This window comes from Miscanthus floridulus, chromosome 18 (assembly GCF_019320115.1).
Source record: "Miscanthus floridulus cultivar M001 chromosome 18, ASM1932011v1, whole genome shotgun sequence".
Taxonomy (NCBI): Eukaryota; Viridiplantae; Streptophyta; class Magnoliopsida; order Poales; family Poaceae; genus Miscanthus; species Miscanthus floridulus.
In genome coordinates this window covers 85834019-85853768 of record NC_089597.1, presented here as the reverse complement: position 1 = coordinate 85853768, position 19750 = coordinate 85834019, and the positions used below count along the sequence as shown (strand labels likewise).

At 48.0% G+C, this 19750-nt stretch overlaps 2 protein-coding genes and 2 pseudogenes across 5 annotated transcripts; 3 read left to right on the top strand and 1 right to left on the bottom strand.

Moving 5' to 3' along the window:
* Nucleotides 1-204: 204 nt before the first annotated feature.
* LOC136523046 (cysteine synthase-like) lies at nt 205-1778 on the top strand (annotated as a pseudogene).
* Nucleotides 1779-1995: 217 nt separating this feature from the next.
* Nucleotides 1996-15042, bottom strand: LOC136523045 (diacylglycerol O-acyltransferase 1-2-like). Of its 4 annotated transcripts, none has more exons than XM_066516827.1 (16): nt 14456-15042; nt 13004-13084; nt 12783-12856; nt 12621-12696; nt 12379-12446; nt 5800-5923; nt 5081-5179; nt 4851-4952; nt 4635-4771; nt 4405-4486; nt 4266-4286; nt 3967-4029; nt 3318-3365; nt 3062-3124; nt 2666-2789; nt 1996-2598 (listed from the first exon to the last, which is right to left on the bottom strand). In XM_066516827.1, the coding sequence occupies exons 1-16, from the start codon at nt 14729-14731 to the stop codon at nt 2525-2527; spliced, it is 1512 nt and encodes a 503-aa protein (XP_066372924.1). In that variant the 5' UTR covers nt 14732-15042; the 3' UTR covers nt 1996-2524. The 4 variants fall into 4 exon arrangements, 3 of the variants coding, with proteins under 3 accessions (XP_066372924.1, XP_066372927.1, XP_066372926.1); XM_066516829.1 differs by having other exon boundaries at nt 2000-2598; nt 2666-2719; nt 14456-15036; XM_066516830.1 differs by lacking the exon at nt 3062-3124 and having other exon boundaries at nt 1998-2598; nt 2666-2719; nt 14456-15039.
* LOC136521122 (uncharacterized) lies at nt 6575-8914 on the top strand. Its single transcript, XM_066514829.1, has 2 exons — nt 6575-8510; nt 8744-8914. The coding sequence occupies exons 1-2, from the start codon at nt 6575-6577 to the stop codon at nt 8776-8778; spliced, it is 1971 nt and encodes a 656-aa protein (XP_066370926.1). The 3' UTR covers nt 8779-8914.
* Nucleotides 14906-19570, top strand: LOC136524122 (uncharacterized; annotated as a pseudogene).
* Nucleotides 19571-19750: the final 180 nt, after the last annotated feature.

Genomic DNA, 19750 nt, shown 5'->3' with positions numbered 1-19750 from the left:
GAATGCTCTCCGGTGTGTTATTAAACTCACATACACTCCAACCATGTTTCTGTATACAATTAATGAATACGTGGCATATTTTTCCTGTAAATTTTGTGAAGAGGCATGCTAGTATTAGAAATTTTATAGATAATGACCACAAAAGTCTTGCTAGTATTAGAAATGACCACAGCAGTCACATGAGTGGATCCTGTCTGCTGCAGGATGATTGAAGATGCAGAGAAAAGGGGCCTCATCTCACCTGGCGTTACGGCCCTGATTGAGCCGACAAGCGGCAACCTCGGTATTGGATTAGTGTTCATTGCTGTCCAGAAAGGCTACCGGTTCATTGCTGTTATTCCGGCTAAGTATTCACTTGACAAACAGATGCTGTTAAGATTTTTGGGCGCGGAAGTAGTACTAACAGGTGAGATTGAGAAGTAGGATCTCAGGCTCAGCTACTATAAACAAAAATAACCCAGAAAGAATTGCCTCGTGTAGTATTTTTGTTTCAGCGATATTCTCTGTGGAATTTGCTGACATTTGTTCCTCTCTTTGTGCTTTCCTGGTTATATTAATACTATAGATTGTTCTTTCTCTTACAGAACATTTTCAGGTTAAACTTCCAGTGGTAAGCTCTAAGTAATGCCTGTCTTTCATTTGCTGCAGATCCTGCAGTTGGGTATGATGGAATGGTCGACAAGGTGGAAAAGCTGCTTAAGACCATACCAAATTCATATTTTCTGAATCAAGCAACTAACCCAGCAAATCCAGAGGCACACTTCAAATGGACAGGTCTTGGGTATCATAGATTGATATCAGAAAAAAGGCCATCTTTGCAATAACAACTGTAACTTTATCTTCAGTTAAGAGCCATTTAATTTTGTCTTGGAAACTAGTCTTGGGTATCATAGATTGATATAGTTGATGTGGTCATTTTCTGAAAACATCAGGACCCGAGATATGGAAAGACACAGCAGGCAAAGTGGATGTTTTTGTGGCGTCATTTGGTTCAGGAGGCACATTGACAGGCGTAGGAAGGTACCTGAAGATGAAAAATCCATCAGTAAATATAGTGTGCGTCGAGCCTGCAGAAAGTGCTGTAATTTCAGGTAACCACATGACCTCTCTGTAATTTCAGCTATCTATACTTGCTTGAGAGAACTGGACAGATAAAACTAAAAGGATCAACCAACAACTGGTTCATGCAGTAATTTCACAAATAACCCAACTTTCTGTCTATGTACTACATGATAAAACATTTGTTATACTGAGCAGGTGGCGCACCGGGGAAACACCAGATCCAGGGCACGGGGCCAGGTTTCATACCCGAAGTCCTGGACACTTCAATCATCGATGAGGTTGTGACGGTGACCACAGAGGAAGCCATGGTGATGGCAAGAAGGCTGGCCAAGGAGGAGGGGCTGCTTGTCGGCATATCTTCCGGTGCAAATGTCGCTGCTTGCCTGAAGGTAAAATGCTCGAAATCTCAGCAAGTGGTGTACTCCTCTTGGATTTGAACAGGCTGCTCTGGTACTATGAATATGCTGATTTTCGTGAGCCTGCTGCCTGCTAGATTGCTGGCGGGGAGGAGAACAAGGGGGAGATGATTGTCACCATGCTCCCGAGCGGTACATGAACTCCGATCTCTTTGCAGATGTCAGGGATGAATGCAGTGCCATGACTTTCTGGTGTCTTGGGCTCTTTGGACGGTTTGCAAGAAGTATGTAAGTTCTGCGTCGGGCATCGATTGGATTGTAAGTTTCTTGCTTCCACAATGATTCATTGAGCGTTTGAAAGTTCATTTTCCCTCTCCAACTCCCAGTATCAACGTCCACAAATGTAAGGATTCGAAAATTTTATTCTAAGACAATTTAAACAAGATATGACTTTTTTCACACAAATCGCAAGACCAAGTCACCATAACTGAGGCCATGAGTAAGGGCCGATTCATGCCTTCAACTGTGTGCAAATTTGGCCAAGACACCCAAATTTCTCGCAAAGAAAATACACACATCTGAAAGGGATGCTGATTCGTTATTCCTTCCAGCAATGTTTGTACAATTGTACTCGACGTGACAGTATCACAAGAAGCCATATGTCAGGGCTCAGAACAAGTTCATCAGGTTTTGATGTCTGTTAAGTCGTTCTCCCTGTATCCCAAGACGTGAGCCTTCTTTCATTTGGGAGCTCATTTTGACCTCAAGTCGTGCCATACATTGTATATATTACATCTAACACGACATTATGCACACAGCACTGCTGACATATAGACTGAAAAGTGTACAGGGTCCACATGTGATGAGCACTGCTTGATAACCGTTGACGTTGCATGGTAATGTACACGCTGCATCCCCAGCACGGCCGCCTGGAATAGGAGCATTTGCAAGCTGACTAGCTAGCTGATGGTAACAATGTCAAAGGGGGACTGCTGCTGCTGCTGATGCTTTCCTGCTGCGTCTCTCCAGTTGCTTCTGATAATTTGTGTTAAAAGTACATGTTTCTGCCGAACTATCTACTTGCCTGGGCCTGCCTGTTCATGACATCATGGTAGTATAAAAGGACACACATCGGCTGCCCGACTATACTGAAGAAGAACCAAAATATCATGTTGCCCACCTGCCAAGTAAGATGATGGTTAGGTAGTGGGAGAAGGCAATAAAAAGACATAATTGACACAGCATACCATTATATTCTTGAACGTAGCCTGGAGATATCTTGTCAAGAATACCAACGGTATCTGAGTCAGACATCAATGGTGTCAGCCAATGTGAAGAGTGGAAGTATTGTATCCAAGACGTAGTATTGTTCTTATGGATGCAACGAGGGATATCAAAACGTAAGGGAATAGACACTGATGGAACTCAAAAAAAAAACAGGGATATGAGGATTATACGTAGTACTCCATCCATTCCAAATTATAAGTCGTTCTAGCTTTTATTAGATATGTAGCTTTTGCTACACATCTAGATATACACAATATCGATCTAGATACTACAATCTTACTATGTATCTAGAAAAGCCAGAACGACTTAATAATTTGGAATGGAGGGAGTAGTTCATATTGGTGTTACTTCTATACCTGAAACATGATCCCAGAAAATGCCCAGAATTTGAAAATGTGGCAAGGCACCGCAATACATATCTGCGAATTCACAATATAAAAAGGAATGTCGTGATGATAAATTGGCACGTGCATACGAAAGGTCAAACATATTGCCGGTAATGTGCTGAGCGGAATTCGAACAAGAGCATGTCTAAGTAAAAAAATGAAATTGAAACGACCATAAACTAAGTATATACTGTTACATAATAAGACTTCTGAAGAACTTCAGTACCTCATGAAATACAGCTGAAACCAGAAATGAGATTAGAATAGCTACACCCTGCAGTGTAGATACAATATGAATTTGAGAAGTAGGCATGAGAAAATCATGTCAGTTCTGCAAAAATGAAAAATATAAAAGATCCACAAAATTTTATGTATGTTCATGTATTCACATTGTCTAATTTACATCAGTCAGTCGGCAGAAGGCAGCATGAAGAAATTGTTGCAAAGTCAATACCAGATATCCTTTGTGTTTTACTTAAAATCTTTATCCAATCAGTCTTCTAAACTTATCACTATTTGTTTCCAGTAAATATTATTTGCATAGTAAATCAATTTGGTAATGAGAATTAACTCTTGACCAGTACTATTCTGATTTTCTCATAACAGTTTCAGCCACTTGTTCAGTTGTCTTCATTGTTATTATGATGATTGAGTGCTAATGCTCTGTCAAACCCTGCTTCCCCATTTTCTAAAGAACAACATTTGTATATTGTGAATTCTATATATATTAGCATCAATGTGGAAAGTAAAGATATTACTTTGGGACTGTTTTGCATACATGGATTGAGTAATTGTTTCAAACTAAACTGCATTTGGAGAATTCAAAAGCAAAAAAGAACAAATGTAGAGTTTTGTAGACATATAGAAGCAATTACCCTGGAAAAGCCTTTCCTTATACATGGAAAATAGATGTGTCTGATGATCCACTTATGAACAGGCTGACAAAAAGTAGAGTAATTGTCAATTACTCAAAGTATACCAATATCAATTAATTAGACAAATATCTCGAGCTCAGTGACAGCGGTTATCAGTCACTACCATCACAACTGTCCTTAGTTAGTCTCCACTAAATAAAAGAGTATCACTAACATCACAACTGTCCTTCGTTAAGTAAGGAATTCTCAACTAAATGAAAGGGTATACAATCTGAAGATGGAAGTAAGAAGAAGATTACCATGTTCCACATCCTCCAGTACTGAGGTAGAGCCCCAAAATACCATAGCATTAAAGTGCATGACAATATAATTAATGTCAGTCCTATTTAAAGTTCTCAATCGGAAAGAAACGAACTCAGCTTTTAACAGGCATCTCACCTCTTCAACAGTTTTGGCATTCCACCAGTCCTTATAGAATTCACGGTCACCAAAACAGAGGAGTTCAGCTAGAATGTTCAGCCTGAAACCAAACCAAAAGAGCAAACAAGAAAACCATGGAAAACGAAATATCAAGGTCCAGTGCAGGTCAAAACCCAATTGACCTATTATATAAACCAATCACTATCTGACAAATTTAAGGTACTCTTGAACTGAAGCAAGATACTAACCATAAATGAAAAAAGCAATAGAACATGCAAAGCCATACATATAATGTTGGCACTGAGAGTTTTAAGACTCTTTCTATAGCATTCAAGAAATTCCCTTTCAGTGGATGTTTGGAATTCTTCACAATTGGGTTTATATACTGCAAAATAGAAGAAATTGATAATTTAATCCAAAGTTCTGTATAAATAGAAGTTACTGAAGGAATATAGAAGGCTCACTTGCTCAATTATGAAGCCCATCAAGCCTGTAAAAACCAGGCACTTTATAAGTTGTCGGGTCACCCAACCCTTCCTAATACATGTAGTTCGAGGATAAGTTGGCTGCATAACATGCCAAAGTGACATCAGGAAATTCACGTTTTGTCACTGGCATAACTAGATAGATGTGATGAAGAAATGCAGAATGCAGACATTAAAAACAAAGACGGGCACTGGTCCAAGAATAGTACCTGGTAACAAAGTGTTGGGGCCAACATGAAGTACGCTAGACTTTTAAAGGTTGGATCTTTCATACTCTCAGGCTCGACATAATTTCCATATGCAGCACCCTAAAAATAAGAATAGCAATGAAGGAATAAGCCTTGTGTTCTTGATATTTTGGAGCTCCATCTCTAGGATAAGTAGTAGTAGTTAGTGCCTATGTCATAGCACCTTATCTTCACTTTAGAATCTTATCTGTACTTTAGTTGTTGCAAGTTTGTTTTACTTTCCAGTTGCAAAAGCAGACCTCTGGTTCTATATAGAACCAAGAAGCAGCCATGGTTTAGTGTGGCTAAGTAATATTGAAAAAATTCCCAAACCTGTGTCTTTGCCAACAAGCAATAGTAGTTACTTGCATGAAAAATGACCTAAGAGTATATATGGTCAGCCTATGTAACAAAACACTGTATGAAAGCTAAGAAAAATGCTTGACCCTCCTGATGGTAACATAAATTGATTGGCACCACATTGCATCGTATGAAAAAATTGAAACTAGATAGAAAACATTCAGGAAATGAAACTGGAAAGAAGTTTAAACAGGAAGTGGAGCATATTCTAGCTTCAGAAAGATTTGGCCACCAAAAGGAGTTTTAAGAAAAGTTTGATTGTCAACAAATCAATTTTGAGAAATGTACATCCTGTTAACAAAATATTTGAACTGATTCAGATTAACATGTCAATGCATTACCTTTTCAGTATTTTTGGACAATACCCTTATATCATAATTTGTATGTGCATAAGAGACAAGCTTCATCCACATGATGCTCGCAACAAACATTAGCACGAATCCAGATAGCACTGCTGAGTCGCACCTGAAATTTTTTTGTAATATGACTGAACTGATAATCCAGAATTCATTCATGAGACACTATCTTTTTAAGTAACATTTCTTGGCAATCATAACAAACTTAAGCTAAACAGCATAAGGCATGGAAAAGCACTGACAATATAGACGATGAAAAGGTAACTTGCTCCTAATGCCTCTTTTTGAGAAATAAAAATGACTCAACCAAATTCTACTACTTGCACAGCAACATCAGAAATACTACAGTTTTTTTATTCAACTTCCAAGAATGTGAACAAATATGTCAAATTTTTGTTGTACAATGGAAGGATCAGCTTCACGTTAGGAAAAGGGTTTCAAGCTACAAGAAAGAAAAATATATGCATAATAAAATGTGTATCAATATTGATGGACTAACAAATCTTCCCAATTAGATGGCAGTTAGTGAACAGATCAAGACAGAGTAAGACAGCAAGGATTTCTTCTACTAGAGATTGTTGGAGTATGAGAGTATGTGTATTAGGCCCATGAGGCCCATGTATGACCAATATACATTGCTACCCTCCTTCTAGGGTTAGCCTGATGAAATCACAACTCTGGCATGGTATAGAGCTAGGCTTTCCTCCTCCCCTTCCCCACCCAGCCGCCAGGCGCCGCTGGCCGATTTCTTGCCGCCGCCATGGCTGGCCGCCCTCCCCCTCCCTCCCCAACCTACTTCCAGGTTTTCCCCTCCCTTCCCTACCCGTCCTGGGCCCAGCGCGCGGGCGCTGGCCTCCTTGCCGCGGACGCGGAAGGCCCGGCCGCCGCCGCTGTCGCTGCGGCCGCGGGCGCGGGTGCCGGCGCAGCCGCTGGCGCGGGCGTGGGTGGCCCCGCCGCCGCTGCGGGCGCAGGCGGCCCCGCTGCTGCGGGGTGCGGGCGCAGGCGGCCCCGCCGCTGCGGCGCGGGCGTAGGCAGCCCCGCCGCTGCGGGCGCGGGCGCAGGCGGCCCTGCCGCCGCGGGCGCGGGAGCAGGCAGCCTGGCCGCTGGCCCTGCCGCCGCGGGCGCGGGCTTTGGACAGCCTGGCCGCTGCCGCCGCCGCTGCTGCGGCAGGGGCGGCTCGGGCGCAGGCAGCCACGCCCCTGCCGCTGGGGGCGCGGGGGAGAACCTGGAGCCTTTCTTCTTCCCCGCTCCTCCTCCTCTGCCGCCCTCTGCCCCTCTCCAGACGGCAGGGGCCAGCTCCGCTCTCGCCGCTGCTCTCGTGGCTGCACGGGCTGCTGCTGCTGACAGCCAGGCCCGGGTGCGGGCGGCCGCCCTCGCTTTGGAGCGCGAGCGCGACGCGGCTGATGCCCTGGCCCGCCAGATCGCTGAGGCAGAGCAGCTCCTCGTCCTCCCTACATCCTATGACACCGCGGCCACCTCCTCAGGCTCGACGGGTCACCGCGCGTCTCACACCACGGTCATCTGGCACGACCCGGCCGACCCGCACGTCGCTCAGCTCCACTACCAGGCCGGGGGTGTCCAGAACATCCGACTTCTCGTCCCGGTCGTCCTCGAACCTGAGTCGCCCTCTTACGCCCGCTGGAGGGACCTGGTTCTCCTCACCCTCCGCCGCTACGCCCTCGACGACCACGTCCTAGTCGACGCCTCGGTCGCAGTCCAGACCTCATCGTGGCTGCGCCTGGACAGCGTCGTCCTCTCCTGGATCATCGGGACGATCTCCCTGGACCTCCACGACCTCGTCCGCAACTCTGCTGACGCTCGCCGGGCCTGGCTTGCGCTCGAGGGCCAGTTTCTGGGCAATGCCGAAGCCCGGGCCCTGCGTCTCGATGCGAGCTTCCGCACCTTCGTCCAGGGTGACCTCTCCGTTGGCGACTTCTGCCGGCGCATGAAGAGCATGGCGGACTCCCTCGGCGACCTTGGCTGGCCCGTGGAGGACCGCATCCTGGTCCTCAATGTCCTCCGCGGGCTCAGTGACCGCTACGCTCACCTCCGGACGTGGATCACCCGGCAGAGGCCCTTTCCCTCCTTCCTGCAGGTCCGTGACGACCTTGTCATGGAGGAGCTCACTCAGGGCGTCCAGCCAGGGTCCACCTCCACGCCAGGGTCCTCGTCTTCCTCGACTGCCCTGGCCGCTACTCCTCCGGCGCGTTCCCTCGCTCCACCGCCGTCGTCACTTCTTGGTTCTCCTCCTCCCGGGCCGGGCGGGGGTGGGGGGGGCCGTGGCGGCCGCCGTCGCCGTGGAGGGGGACGTGGGGGCCGCGGAAGCCACCACACACCGGTGCAGTCGCCCTCCGGAGCCCCTACGCCCGCGACCCCACGGGGTGCACCCTGGCCCTCCTTCCACAACCCGTGGTCGGGGCGCATCTACATGTGGCCCTTCCCGGCTCCAGGCGGAGAGCCTCGCCCACCAGCAGCCTTGCTCACTGGAGCTCCTCCAGGGTTTCACTCCCCGTCTGCGTGGGCTCCACTTCCCGGCGCATCTTCGTGGGTGCCACCTCCCGACATCTTGCCCGGGCCTGTCGGTTGGAACCCGGCGGCCTTGGCCAGATCCTTCAGCACCATGGCCCTGACACCGCCTGCTGGTACCGACTGGATTGCCGATTCGGGTGCCACTTACCACACTACTCCAGACCCTGGTATACTCTCTTCTTTTCACCCTCCTTCTTCCTCTCATCCTTCGTCCATCATGGTCGCGAATGGTTCGTGTATTCCAGTTACGTCCGTGGGTGCCGCCGGCACTCATGGTTCCTTTCGTCTTCCTGACATTCTTGTTGCACCCTCTATGGTTCACAACCTTCTTTCTATTCGTCGTTTTACAGCTGACAATTCTTGTTCTGTTGAATTTGACTCTTCCGGTCTTACTGTGAAGGATTTGGCTTCCCGGCGTCCTCTTCTCCGATGTGACAGCACGGGACCCCTTTACACCCTTCGGTTTCCGGCGTCTGCTTCCTCTTCGTCGCCGTCTACTTTGTCAGCTGCCTTCGCCGCCACTCCTTCTTCCACCACTTGGCACCGTCGGCTTGGCCATCCTGGACGTGATGCTCTGACGCAGCTTAGTCGCAGTTCCGACATTGGTTGTACTCGGGCTCACGATGAGCACTTGTGTCATGCGTGCCAGCTGGGCCGTCATGTTCGTCTCCCTTTTTGTTCTTCTTCTTCACATGCTACGCATGTGTTTGATCTTGTACACTGCGACCTATGGACATCTCCTGTCATCAGCATTTCTGGGTATAAATACTATCTTGTGGTGGTTGACGATTTCTCGCATTATTCGTGGACTTTCCCTTTGCGTGCGAAGTCGGATACTTTCACCACCCTTCTCCACTTTTTCGCCTGGGTGTCTACTCAGTTCGGCCTCACCATCAAGGCCGTCCAGTGTGACAATGGCCGTGAGTTCGATAACGGCACCTCCCGTGCCTTCTTCCTCTCTCATGGTGTCCAGCTGCGCATGTCTTGCCCGTATACCTCCTCCCAGAACGGCAAGGCCGAGCGCATGATTCGCACCACGAACGACACCATGCGCACCCTTCTGCTCCAGGCGTCGCTTCCTGCTCGCTTCTGGGCAGAGAGTCTGCACACCTCCACCTATCTCCTTAACCGCCTTCCTTCCGCTGCCTGCCCGGCTCCCACACCGCACCACGCTCTCTTCGGTACCCCTCCTCGGTATGACCACCTTCGTGTCTTCGGGTGTGCGTGTTACCCTAACACCACTGCCACCGCTCCCCACAAGCTGGCTCCCCGTTCCGCTCTGTGTGTCTTCCTTGGGTACTCCCCGGATCACAAGGGGTACCGGTGCTTTGACCTCACCTCCCGTCGGGTCATCATCTCTCGCCATGTGGTGTTTGATGAGTCTGTCTTTCCCTTCTCCACCACCACCACCCCATCTCCCACCCCCGATCCGGACCCCTTCTCTTTGTTTCCCACTGACACGGTGGTCCAGCCACTTTTACCGCTGTCTCCTGCAGGTACTGCTTCCCCGTGCCCCTCGCCGGGCCCGTGCCCCCGCTCGCCACCCACCAGTGACGCTCCTGGCCCTGCGCCCTGCCCGGGTCCGGAGGCGTCACCCTCCGGAGCTGCTCCTGCCCCTACGTCCGCAGCGGGTACGGAGACGCCGCCTGTCGCACCTCCTGCGCGTTTCGCCCAGCCGGTGCACGTCTACCGGCGCCGTGTGCCGGCGGCACCGCTGCCTCCGGCATCACCGGGGTCCCCTTCTCCACTGGTGACACCTACACCACCAGTGGCCCCTTCTCCGCCGGCGACCCCTACACCGCCGCCGCCGCCTCAGGCTGCCCGTGTCGTGTCACCGGTGTACCACCCGCAACTCCTTCACCGACACCCGCGACATGTTCACCCTATGGTGACGCGACACGCGGCTGGAACCCTGCGGCCCCGGGCTCTCGCGACGATGCCCGACGACTCGCAGATCTCTCCTGTACCCTCTTCCGTTCGCGACGCCTTGTCGGACCCTCATTGGCGCCGCGCGATGGAAGAGGAGTACGCGGCTCTCCTCGCCAACCAGACATGGGATCTGGTGCCCCGTCCACCCGGATCCAACGTTGTCACCGGGAAGTGGATCTGGACACACAAGCGGCGGGCTGATGGTTCCCTTGAGAGGTACAAGGCTCGCTGGGTTCTCCGGGGTTTCACTCAGCGCCCTGGAGTCGATTATGATGAGACTTTCAGCCCCGTGGTGAAGCCGGCCACCGTACGCACAGTGCTCTCACTGGCTCTCAGTCGCTCTTGGCCCGTGCATCAGCTGGACGTCAAAAATGCCTTTCTCCACGGGACTCTCACCGAGACGGTCTACTGCAGCCAGCCAGCGGGGTTTGTTGACTCTTCTCGTCCGGACATGGTATGCCGGCTCAACAAGTCTCTCTACGGGCTCAAGCAGGCCCCCCGGGCGTGGTATTCTCGGTTTGCTGCTTTCTTGCTGACACTGAGGTTTGTGGAGGCCAAGTCAGATACGTCCCTGTTTATCTATCACCATGGAGCTGAGACTGCCTATCTGCTGCTCTACGTTGATGATATTGTCCTCACAGCCTCCAGTCCGTCCTTACTCAGCCGTGTCATCGCCTCTCTTCACCAGGAGTTTGCTATGAAGGATCTTGGTGTGCTCCACCACTTCCTCGGGGTCACTGTTGAGCCTCGCCCCACCGGCCTTCTCCTTCACCAGCGGCAGTACACTCTTGATATCCTGGAGCGTGCTGGGATGACTAACTGCAAGCCCTGCTCTACTCCAGTTGACACACAGGGCAAGCTGTCAGAGGCCGTGGGAACCGCCGTGGCAGACCCCACTGCTTACCGGAGTCTTGCAGGTGCCCTTCAGTACCTTACCTTCACCAGGCCAGACATCACCTATGCCGTACAGCAGATATGCCTTCACATGCATGATCCCCGAGAGCCTCACCTCACTGCGCTCAAGCGCCTCCTCCGCTACCTCCGCGGCACTGTCGACCACGGCTTACTCCTTCAGCGGTCTTCCTCCACCGAGCTCGTTGTCTACACTGACGCCGACTGGGCCGGGTGTCCGGACACTCGGCGCTCTACCTCAGGCTACGCTGTCTTTCTGGGCGGCAACCTGGTGTCCTGGTCGTCCAAGCGCCAGCCGGTGGTCTCCCGATCCAGTGCCGAGGCGGAATACCGAGCTGTCGCTAACGGCGTGGCTGAGGCCTCCTGGCTCCGACAGCTCCTTGCCGAGCTCCACAGCCCTCTCTCCCGGAGCACGCTGGTCTACTGCGACAACGTCAGTGCGGTGTACCTCTCCACCAACCCTGTGCAGCACCAACGGACCAAGCATGTGGAGATCGACCTACACTTTGTCCGTGATCGGGTTGCTATCGGCGATGTTCGGGTCCTCCACGTCCCGACCACCTCCCAGTTTGCCGACATCTTCACCAAGGGCCTCCCGTCATCGACCTTCACCGAGTTTCGCTCCAGCCTCAACATCATTGGTGGCTAGTTGCGTCTGTGGGGGGGGATCGTGTGATCGTGTGTGCTTCTTTTCATGACCAGTCTGTAACTCCGCTGCGCCGGTAGTTCAGACTGCGGGGGGGTGTTGGAGTATGAGAGTATGTGTATTAGGCCCATGAGGCCCATGTATGACCAATATACATTGCTACCCTCCTTCTAGGGTTAGCCTGATGAAATCACAACTCTAGCAGAGATAAATGAACATTTGCAAGAGATTTTATCACCAGATACTTTTTTTCTCAAATACGCAGAAGCGCTGCATATCTTTCTACTATAGAGAGGAATCACCGGATACAATTAAATAGAAGTGTTATGTAACCACCTTTTTATCCATCCAATTTGCATAGTATAGTAGGTAACTAAAGGGAAAGACTAAATGTTTGAGACACAATAATGTAACCACCAGACCACGAAGTACAGCAAATTACAAATAAGGTAAATTGAATGTATTCCATACCATGAAATACTAGAGCTCAACGAATGTCAAAAGCAGATGCATCCAAACAAACTGCAAAGCAGAAAAGAAATGCTTACTTAAGAGTCACAACAACTGGATAGACAATGACAGATGTTGTAATAATGATATGGAGTAGAATAACCACCTGCAAGAGGTGTATAGAAGTCATAAACGGTAAAATGGCACTTGAAAGATGCAGAATAGAGGACGGTCTAGTTTTATACCAAATTCAATCTTCAACATTTATACCTAAGAAATAACAAAAGAGAACTTCTCTAAAAAGACTATACAATCCTGAGAGAGCGTGAGACAAACTTACATGTTCACCAATGAGCTTTCTTCTAATCAGCTTCTCAGCCATGAGGGCAACAAGTGGGAAAACTGGTAAAGTGAGGCTGCAATTCACAGATAGATTACTTCTGTAAGGCTTACAGCTCTTATTTGAAACCCATCTGAATAAAAAAATGATAAAAATATGTACCAGCACATTAGAAGGGGCCAGTCACCCAGCGATCTTGCACTAAACCAAAATCCAGCTCTTATCAATAGGCCATACTGCACCAGCAAATTTAAATAAAACATGGAATGTGTCATATTTACACTAGACAAATGCGCAGAAAGAAGACCAGATGTATTTCTGAAGGAGATGGACTGAGGGATCTGTAAATGAAGGTGAGGAAAATGAAAAAAAAAGTAATAAACCTTCATTAAATTCTCAATAATGAGTCTGCTGTTGACTGCAATCAGAACAACGATGCATAGATTCAGAAGACCAGCATGACTCTGCAATCGGAAGAACTGCTTAGTTTCAGGACTTCAATTCTCCATGGGCCATGGCAACCAAGAAATATGGCTTGCAAAATTAAGGATTCACCCTCAGTTAAAGAAGTATAAGATAAAATGACATATGGAATACTGATATTATAATCAAGCTGCATGGACTCAATTATGAAAGTGTTGTCCACTGTGTAATCCAGGAACCGTGTAGGAGGAATGTGATGTACAAATATTCAGGCAACTCACAGAGGATTATTTATCATCCAAATAAGCATTCATCTAAAACTCTACCTTCAATAGATTTAGAGTACGCGCAGAAACAACAAAGTCTAATAAAAGTATCACTGAAAAATTACATCTTATGTGTTTGTACTGTAATTTGAGCCCTGTTAAGAATACACTGGGAAAAGGCTCCTAGAGTAGCAAACAAAAATAATAAGTCAATGACAAGAAAAATTGTCCAATAATATGCCTATTCAAAAATGGAGGGCTAATCAGTTATTAAAACTTAAAAGTGGTCCAATACAGCAGTATGCAGATGCACAGTTATATGGTCCTCAACGAGAAGCAATGCCCCCAGCAGGAAAGCCAAGTAGTACAAACAATATAACACGCATTGTAGTTAGAAAAGTCAGCATTTGACACTGAAGGGCACTGCAGTTCCGAGTCTGAAGCATCTGGCTTTAGTCCCAACAACTGCCCGCATCAGTATAGTAGTAGCGCTAACAATGAATTCAATGACCCATTGGCTCATCCAGTCATCCGTTTCAACAAGCAAAAGCTCTTCCAGTGGTAACGGTTACGCTCGTTGCTGTATGCTGCTTGAGCCGGCCGATGCCAAATTCTGCTTGGCATGCATCTGGCACCGGCGCACTGGTCCCCCTGATCCCAAAACAAGCAAACACCGACCTCAATCGCAGCAGCGTATGCCCCCCACGAAACGAATTGCGCCCGTCCGAGTACACGCGCACAATCTATCCACACCCGTGCACGCGGGATGGCAACCGACGAGTGGCGGATCCATTGAAAAATATTTTAGGGGGCTGAAAAATGTGCGACAGCAACGTACCTCCGACAGCAGCTCGATCTTAAGTCATGATAAAACTTTACCTAAAAATTCATGGGGCTCAAGGGGCTCCAGGCCTCCGGTTCGGTAGGGGGCTCAGCCCCCCGCCCCACCGTTGAATCCGCCCGACGAGTATTAAGCTAGCCACCGATAGCACAAAGTGTGATTTGAACACAAAAAAACAAAGGCAGAGTTGACTGGAAGCAACAAAAAATTTGCAGGACTTCGCAACTGGCGTGGATTGAAGCACGAGCGCGGGGGTCAGAGCAATCGCTTACAAACGACGAGCCCATGCATTGGCGCCTCCTCACCTGCCGGAAGATGGCGTCGGAGCTGAGGGGGCTCTCCTTGACGCGGCGGTGGGCGGGCGCCGACGCTCGGTAGTATAGCATCTCATGCTGCTGCTGCTGCTCCTGCGGCGGCGGTTGCAGCTCGCCGTTCTCCCGCCGACCTCCGGAGGAATCGTCGGCATGGTCGCCGGCGTCGGCTGAGGGGGCTCGGCGGAGGCGGAGGGAGGACGACTCGCCCGCGTCGGCGCCGGGGCCGGCGCGATCGGAAGCGGCGGCCACGGAGGGGGGCGGGGCCATGCGAGGAAGGTTCCAGAAGGTCCGGGAGCGGGGGTTTGGGGGTGCGCGAGACTTGGGGGCGGCGGTGGCGGTGGCGGCCTTTGGTGCCTGGTGGGAAGGGGAGGAGCCGAGGTGCGGGTTTTGATGCGGGTGTTGGGCCGCGCGGCGGCTGACGCGCAAAAGCGCGGGGCGGAGATGGCGGCCTCGAAAAGGGGACACGTGGACGGGCGAGCTTGCCAGGCGTCCTCCTCCGTCACCGGCTTGGTTGGCAGGGTCCGGTCGGGCGAGTCGACGATCGACGCAGCAGGCGGCAGCCTGTCGGTCTCGTTTCATCGAGCGCTTGAGCCGCGCTGAGGATGGCACGTCCCGCCTGTGGAACGTGCTTCTCCGTCTCGTAATGAATGCATATATCGTTTCTTAACGAGTCAATTTTTTAAGTTTTATTATTTAAAATACAGAGAATCGTATCAACATTTATATGTCTAAATAAATTTATTATAAAAATATATTTCATTCTTATTCTATGATATTTATTATACATAAATATCAGTATATTTTTTATATTTATTTATTTAATTAAAGGTTAAAAAGGATTATTCTTTGATAAACAAGATGTGTGTTTATTTTAGACAGGAGGGAGTACCTGGAGAAAATCAAACTTGGCGATGGAGATTTGTGTGTTCCAGAAAATCTACAGTTGTAAGCACCACCTATAATTATTTATTTTTAAGGAATAATCCCAAATACATTTATATTTATTCTATTATTATAGTGTAATAACCAGTAAAATGCATATTGCTAGTTTGCTACGTTGAAATACTATTATATTACTGCTTTGAATTTTTTGCATTATAGTCTTTCGAGTATTCTCTGCCGTTATATTTTTGCATTGCAGTATTGCACTCACAAGAACTCTGCATATTTGTTAAAAACATATAATTTTGATTTAATATATTTTTCGATAGCAGACTCTCGGTGCTACCAATTTTGCAGCCCAGCCCAAGCCATCATCTAATCCTAATGTTACAGTATCGCATAACTTTTAGGGCTTCGATGAGAATCATGCTCTCTCGGGTTCAGGTCCATAAATTATACGGACTTACTAACGCCCGGACGTCTAATCCGGAGCACTAGCGTTTTCACATGCCCCACTGCGTGGGCCCTCATGCATGCGCTCGGTTTCTCATGCGCCTGTCTGTGCCCGCTCAACGGCGCCCCAACAGCAGACCGGCACCGCCCGAACGTCACCTAGCAGTTGCAGCATGTGGCTGCGGCAAGTGGAACCCATTACAGCAAGTGGAACACTAAATCTATTTTTGCAATACTCAGATAAAACACTTGCAACATATGTCTGAAACAGCTAAAACACTTTCAACATACACTGAAACACTTGCAAAACACCTGGAAAGCACTTGAAAGTCATTGCAAACATATGCAACATCCGGATGAAACACTTGCAATATACGTATGAAACACCTGAAACACTTGAAACATATGTTTGCAATATGCATGTATATTCAACATCTAAATCTACTTTTGCAATATCCAGATAAAACACTCGCAACATACGTCTAATACAAATGAAACATTCAGAACATACACTTGAAAACATATGTGTATAGCTATTGTAACATGTGCAACATCCCGACCTACTTTTATAACATCCCAGTCTATTTTTATAACATTGATATAAAACACTTCCAACGTAACTCTGAAACATTTGAAACATATGTTTGCAACATGCTCTTTCAGCGCAAACATCTTCGTGCTACTTTGGCCAATGGAGGCTCATCAGCGCATGGAGGTCACCAGTGTGCTCGTCGGTGGCACAGAGCTCGCGTGCAACGTGGGGCTAGGCGGCGGCGGCGTAGAGGGGGGGTGGGTGACGTGTGGATCAGATCACTGGTGTGTTTGTCGGCGATGCGGAGCTCGCAAGCAATGCGGCCCCCTAATTTAGGGTCCTCTGTGCATCATGTATCAGTCCCTGGATCAGTAGCTGATACGCACATTTCGAACAAGATTGATATCAAAAACCATACTTTATTGCTAAGGGGAAAACATATTACACGGTTCGAGTTTACATAGCTTAGGCCATTGGCCTTACATCGTATATTAGAGTTCTAAGACAGCAGTCCTATGTCGTCGTAGCTCTATTCCTACAGGCAACTTGGAGTGCGGGTATAACCCTAGACTTACTCCTCAAGCGTATTCCTATATCTCAATCGTCATAGTCCTAGCGTAACTCTCTCGTGTAGTCGTACGGCTCCGTCTTCGAATATACTCTGGGTGTCCTATCCTTGCGTAGTCCTCAATAGCTCCATACTCATACATTCTCCTATTGTCCTATCCTCGCGTAACTCCAATAGTCGTAGCGAGGTGCCTTTGGGTACCCAACTGAGCTTAGCACCCTCCAGAGCAAGGTGGGCGTACCGAACTGGTCCAAAAAGGTGCTGCTACCAGGAGGAAACACGGGCACTTACAATCCAATCGATGCCCGACGCAGAACTTACATACTTCTTGCAAACCGTCCAAAGAGCCCAAGACACCAGAAAGTCATGGCACTGCATTCATCCCTGACATCTGCAAAGAGATCGGAGTTCATGTACCGCTCGGGAGCATGGTGACAATCATCTCCCCCTTGTTCTCCTCCCCGCCAGCAATCTAGCAGGCAGCAGGCTCACGAAAATCAGCATATTCATAGTACCAGAGCAGCCTGTTCAAATCCAAGAGGAGTACACCACTTGCTGAGATTTCGAGCATTTTACCTTCAGGCAAGCAGCGACATTTGCACCGGAAGATATGCCGACAAGCAGCCCCTCCTCCTTGGCCAGCCTTCTTGCCATCACCATTAGCTTGATTTATTTTGGTTAATGCCATGGTTGCATGATTTCTATGCTTTGCTTCAAGGAATTTCCTGTTAATTATAGTGTGGAATGTAGTTGAACTGAGTCCTTGGAGTTAAGGGTTGCTCAAAGTGGTTTACCGCTAGATTGGATATCATCAAGCCAGCTTATGGACATGTGGACCACGTTTTTGCTGAGAGGGTACACATGTTCTAATGCAATATCTCAGACAATTTGCTTTTGCATAGACAATAGCTTTTGCTTTGGTTACCATAATTCTAGTTCTAGATATACAGATCGGCAATTTATTAATCTATTATGAGAATTACTTCATTATCATTTACTAACGACTTCGGATTTTAGGAACGCATCACAGTTAACATTATTTAATTTTACTGTGACACACTCTTGTGAATAGTTATGGATTTGCTTTAATTGAGCTTCTGAAAGTACATTGTTTGTCATTCTTCCTAGTGAAAGAGAAGTTCATGGTGTTATTCTCTTCAGAAAAGGACAGAGTTTAGGATTTGGTTCGGTTATTTGTAGTCCCGTTGTTTCTGTAGAGGAAGCCACATCTCCAGAGTGTTGCTATCCACCATTTTACAGCACTGGAGATCCCATTACATTTCAGATATACATGACTTATGTGTATTCTTGCCATTTAATATTACCGTGCAAACTAGTTAATCCAGTTCTGGTGTCAAAGCTCAAGTGTAAATTTCTTTTATCTTTTCCTTATCAGGCCATTCATGTTAGGTAATGTCCTTTGAGGTGCATTACCAGACAGATAGGTCCGTTACTGGTTGCTTTAGTTGGAAACAATCTATGAGGGCACGCACAACGTCGGTGCTTGCTTGGGCGCTTGCAGGCGGTTTCTGCCTTGCTGGTTTTCCGTGCCCTGGTGGTCAACGCCTCAACTAGCTTTTGCTGTGGCATCGCTGCTTAAGGGCATTTACAACGCCTATGCTTGCTTGGGCGCTTGGCGGTTACTGCCTTGCTGGTTTTCCGTGCCCTGGTGGACAATGCCTAAACTAGCTTTTGCTGTGGCATTGCTGCTTAAGGGCATGTACAACGCCGATGCTTTACTTGGGCTCTTGCAGGCAGTTACTGCCTTACTGGTTTCCGTGCCCTGGTAGACGAAACCTCAATGAGCTCTTGCAGTGGCATCACTGCTAGCTCAAGCACCGATGCCTGAGATCCTTTTTCAGCAAAACAACTAACAGTTGTGGCTTGAAAAAAATTGGAGATTGGTGTGAAAATTTAGTTGTTGCCATCGTAAAATTAGGACTCATATGTAGGCGCTTAATTGTTCTTTCTTTAAACGTCTATTTAAACATTCTTGCATTGTACATGCCCTAAGTATGCAAGTTGCAATACAAAGAGAAAGAGTATGTGGACTAGGCATTTTATAAGACCCAGTATCAGCATTTGAACATGCCCTGATGTGCTGAGTTTTTTTTCATTCTTTTAGCTGACCTGTCTGTCTTATCCAATGGTTTAGCATGTTTTTTTTTTCAGATCAGTGCATCATTGTCAAGCAAAGCAACCATAGATAATGCACAGTATCGTTCACTAGCATCATTCTTTTGCCCAATTCTCCTGAGTTGAATTTATACTAACATACTTTTACTTGGCTTTATAATATATGTTGCACAGGCTGGCCGGATTACTGGCGCACCAGGTTTTCAGGATTCAGAAAACCGCATTTCTTTCGTCTCCCCGCCGCAGACAAGTAGCAATCTTCCTACTACAGTTCTCGGTGCCTCCACCTCGGTCAAGCTTCCTGCTGAACTTCAGTTGCCAGAGGGCAGTGTCGTAGCGACCAATGCAGAGCTCCCAATGCCAGGACCAGAAGTTACGCCTTCAACTCTCAAGTCATCTGCTGATCCAGAACCAGCCGTGGAGGGCGATGAAATCACTGAAGCTCTCTACGGTGACAGTGGTCGTCGCAGGCTCCCCATTTTCAGGGAGATCTGTCCAGAATGAGTGTCAGCCAAAGCATTCTGAACATTGCTGATGGATGCATTTCGGCTCTAGCTGTATATTCTGTTTATCTATCTTGTACCCATAGTCTTGGTAGCTGGAGGGCCATTTCTAGTTTCCTAAAGGAGAATCTCTCTTCTATTGATCTCTTCATTAAGCAAGAAAGTTATGATATACATTACTTGAGTAAGCCGGCAATTGACCCGTTTTGCTT

Bases quoted from the DNA above. Each gene is read 5' to 3' on its own strand.
- LOC136521122 (XM_066514829.1), top strand. From the start codon at position 6,575: ATGGCTGGCCGCCCTCCCCCTCCCTCCCCAACCTACTTCCAGGTTTTC. The intron at 8,511-8,743 runs GTATACTCTCTT...CTTACTGTGAAG, and splicing joins CCACACTACTCCAGACCCTG to GATTTGGCTTCCCGGCGTCC.
- LOC136523045 (XM_066516827.1), bottom strand. From the start codon at position 14,731: ATGGCCCCGCCCCCCTCCGTGGCCGCCGCTTCCGATCGCGCCGGCCCC. The intron at 12,697-12,782 runs GTACATATTTTT...TGTGAATTGCAG, and splicing joins TGGCCCCTTCTAATGTGCTG to CCTCACTTTACCAGTTTTCC. The intron at 5,180-5,799 runs GTAATGCATTGA...TCTTATTTTTAG, and splicing joins TGTCCAAAAATACTGAAAAG to GGTGCTGCATATGGAAATTA.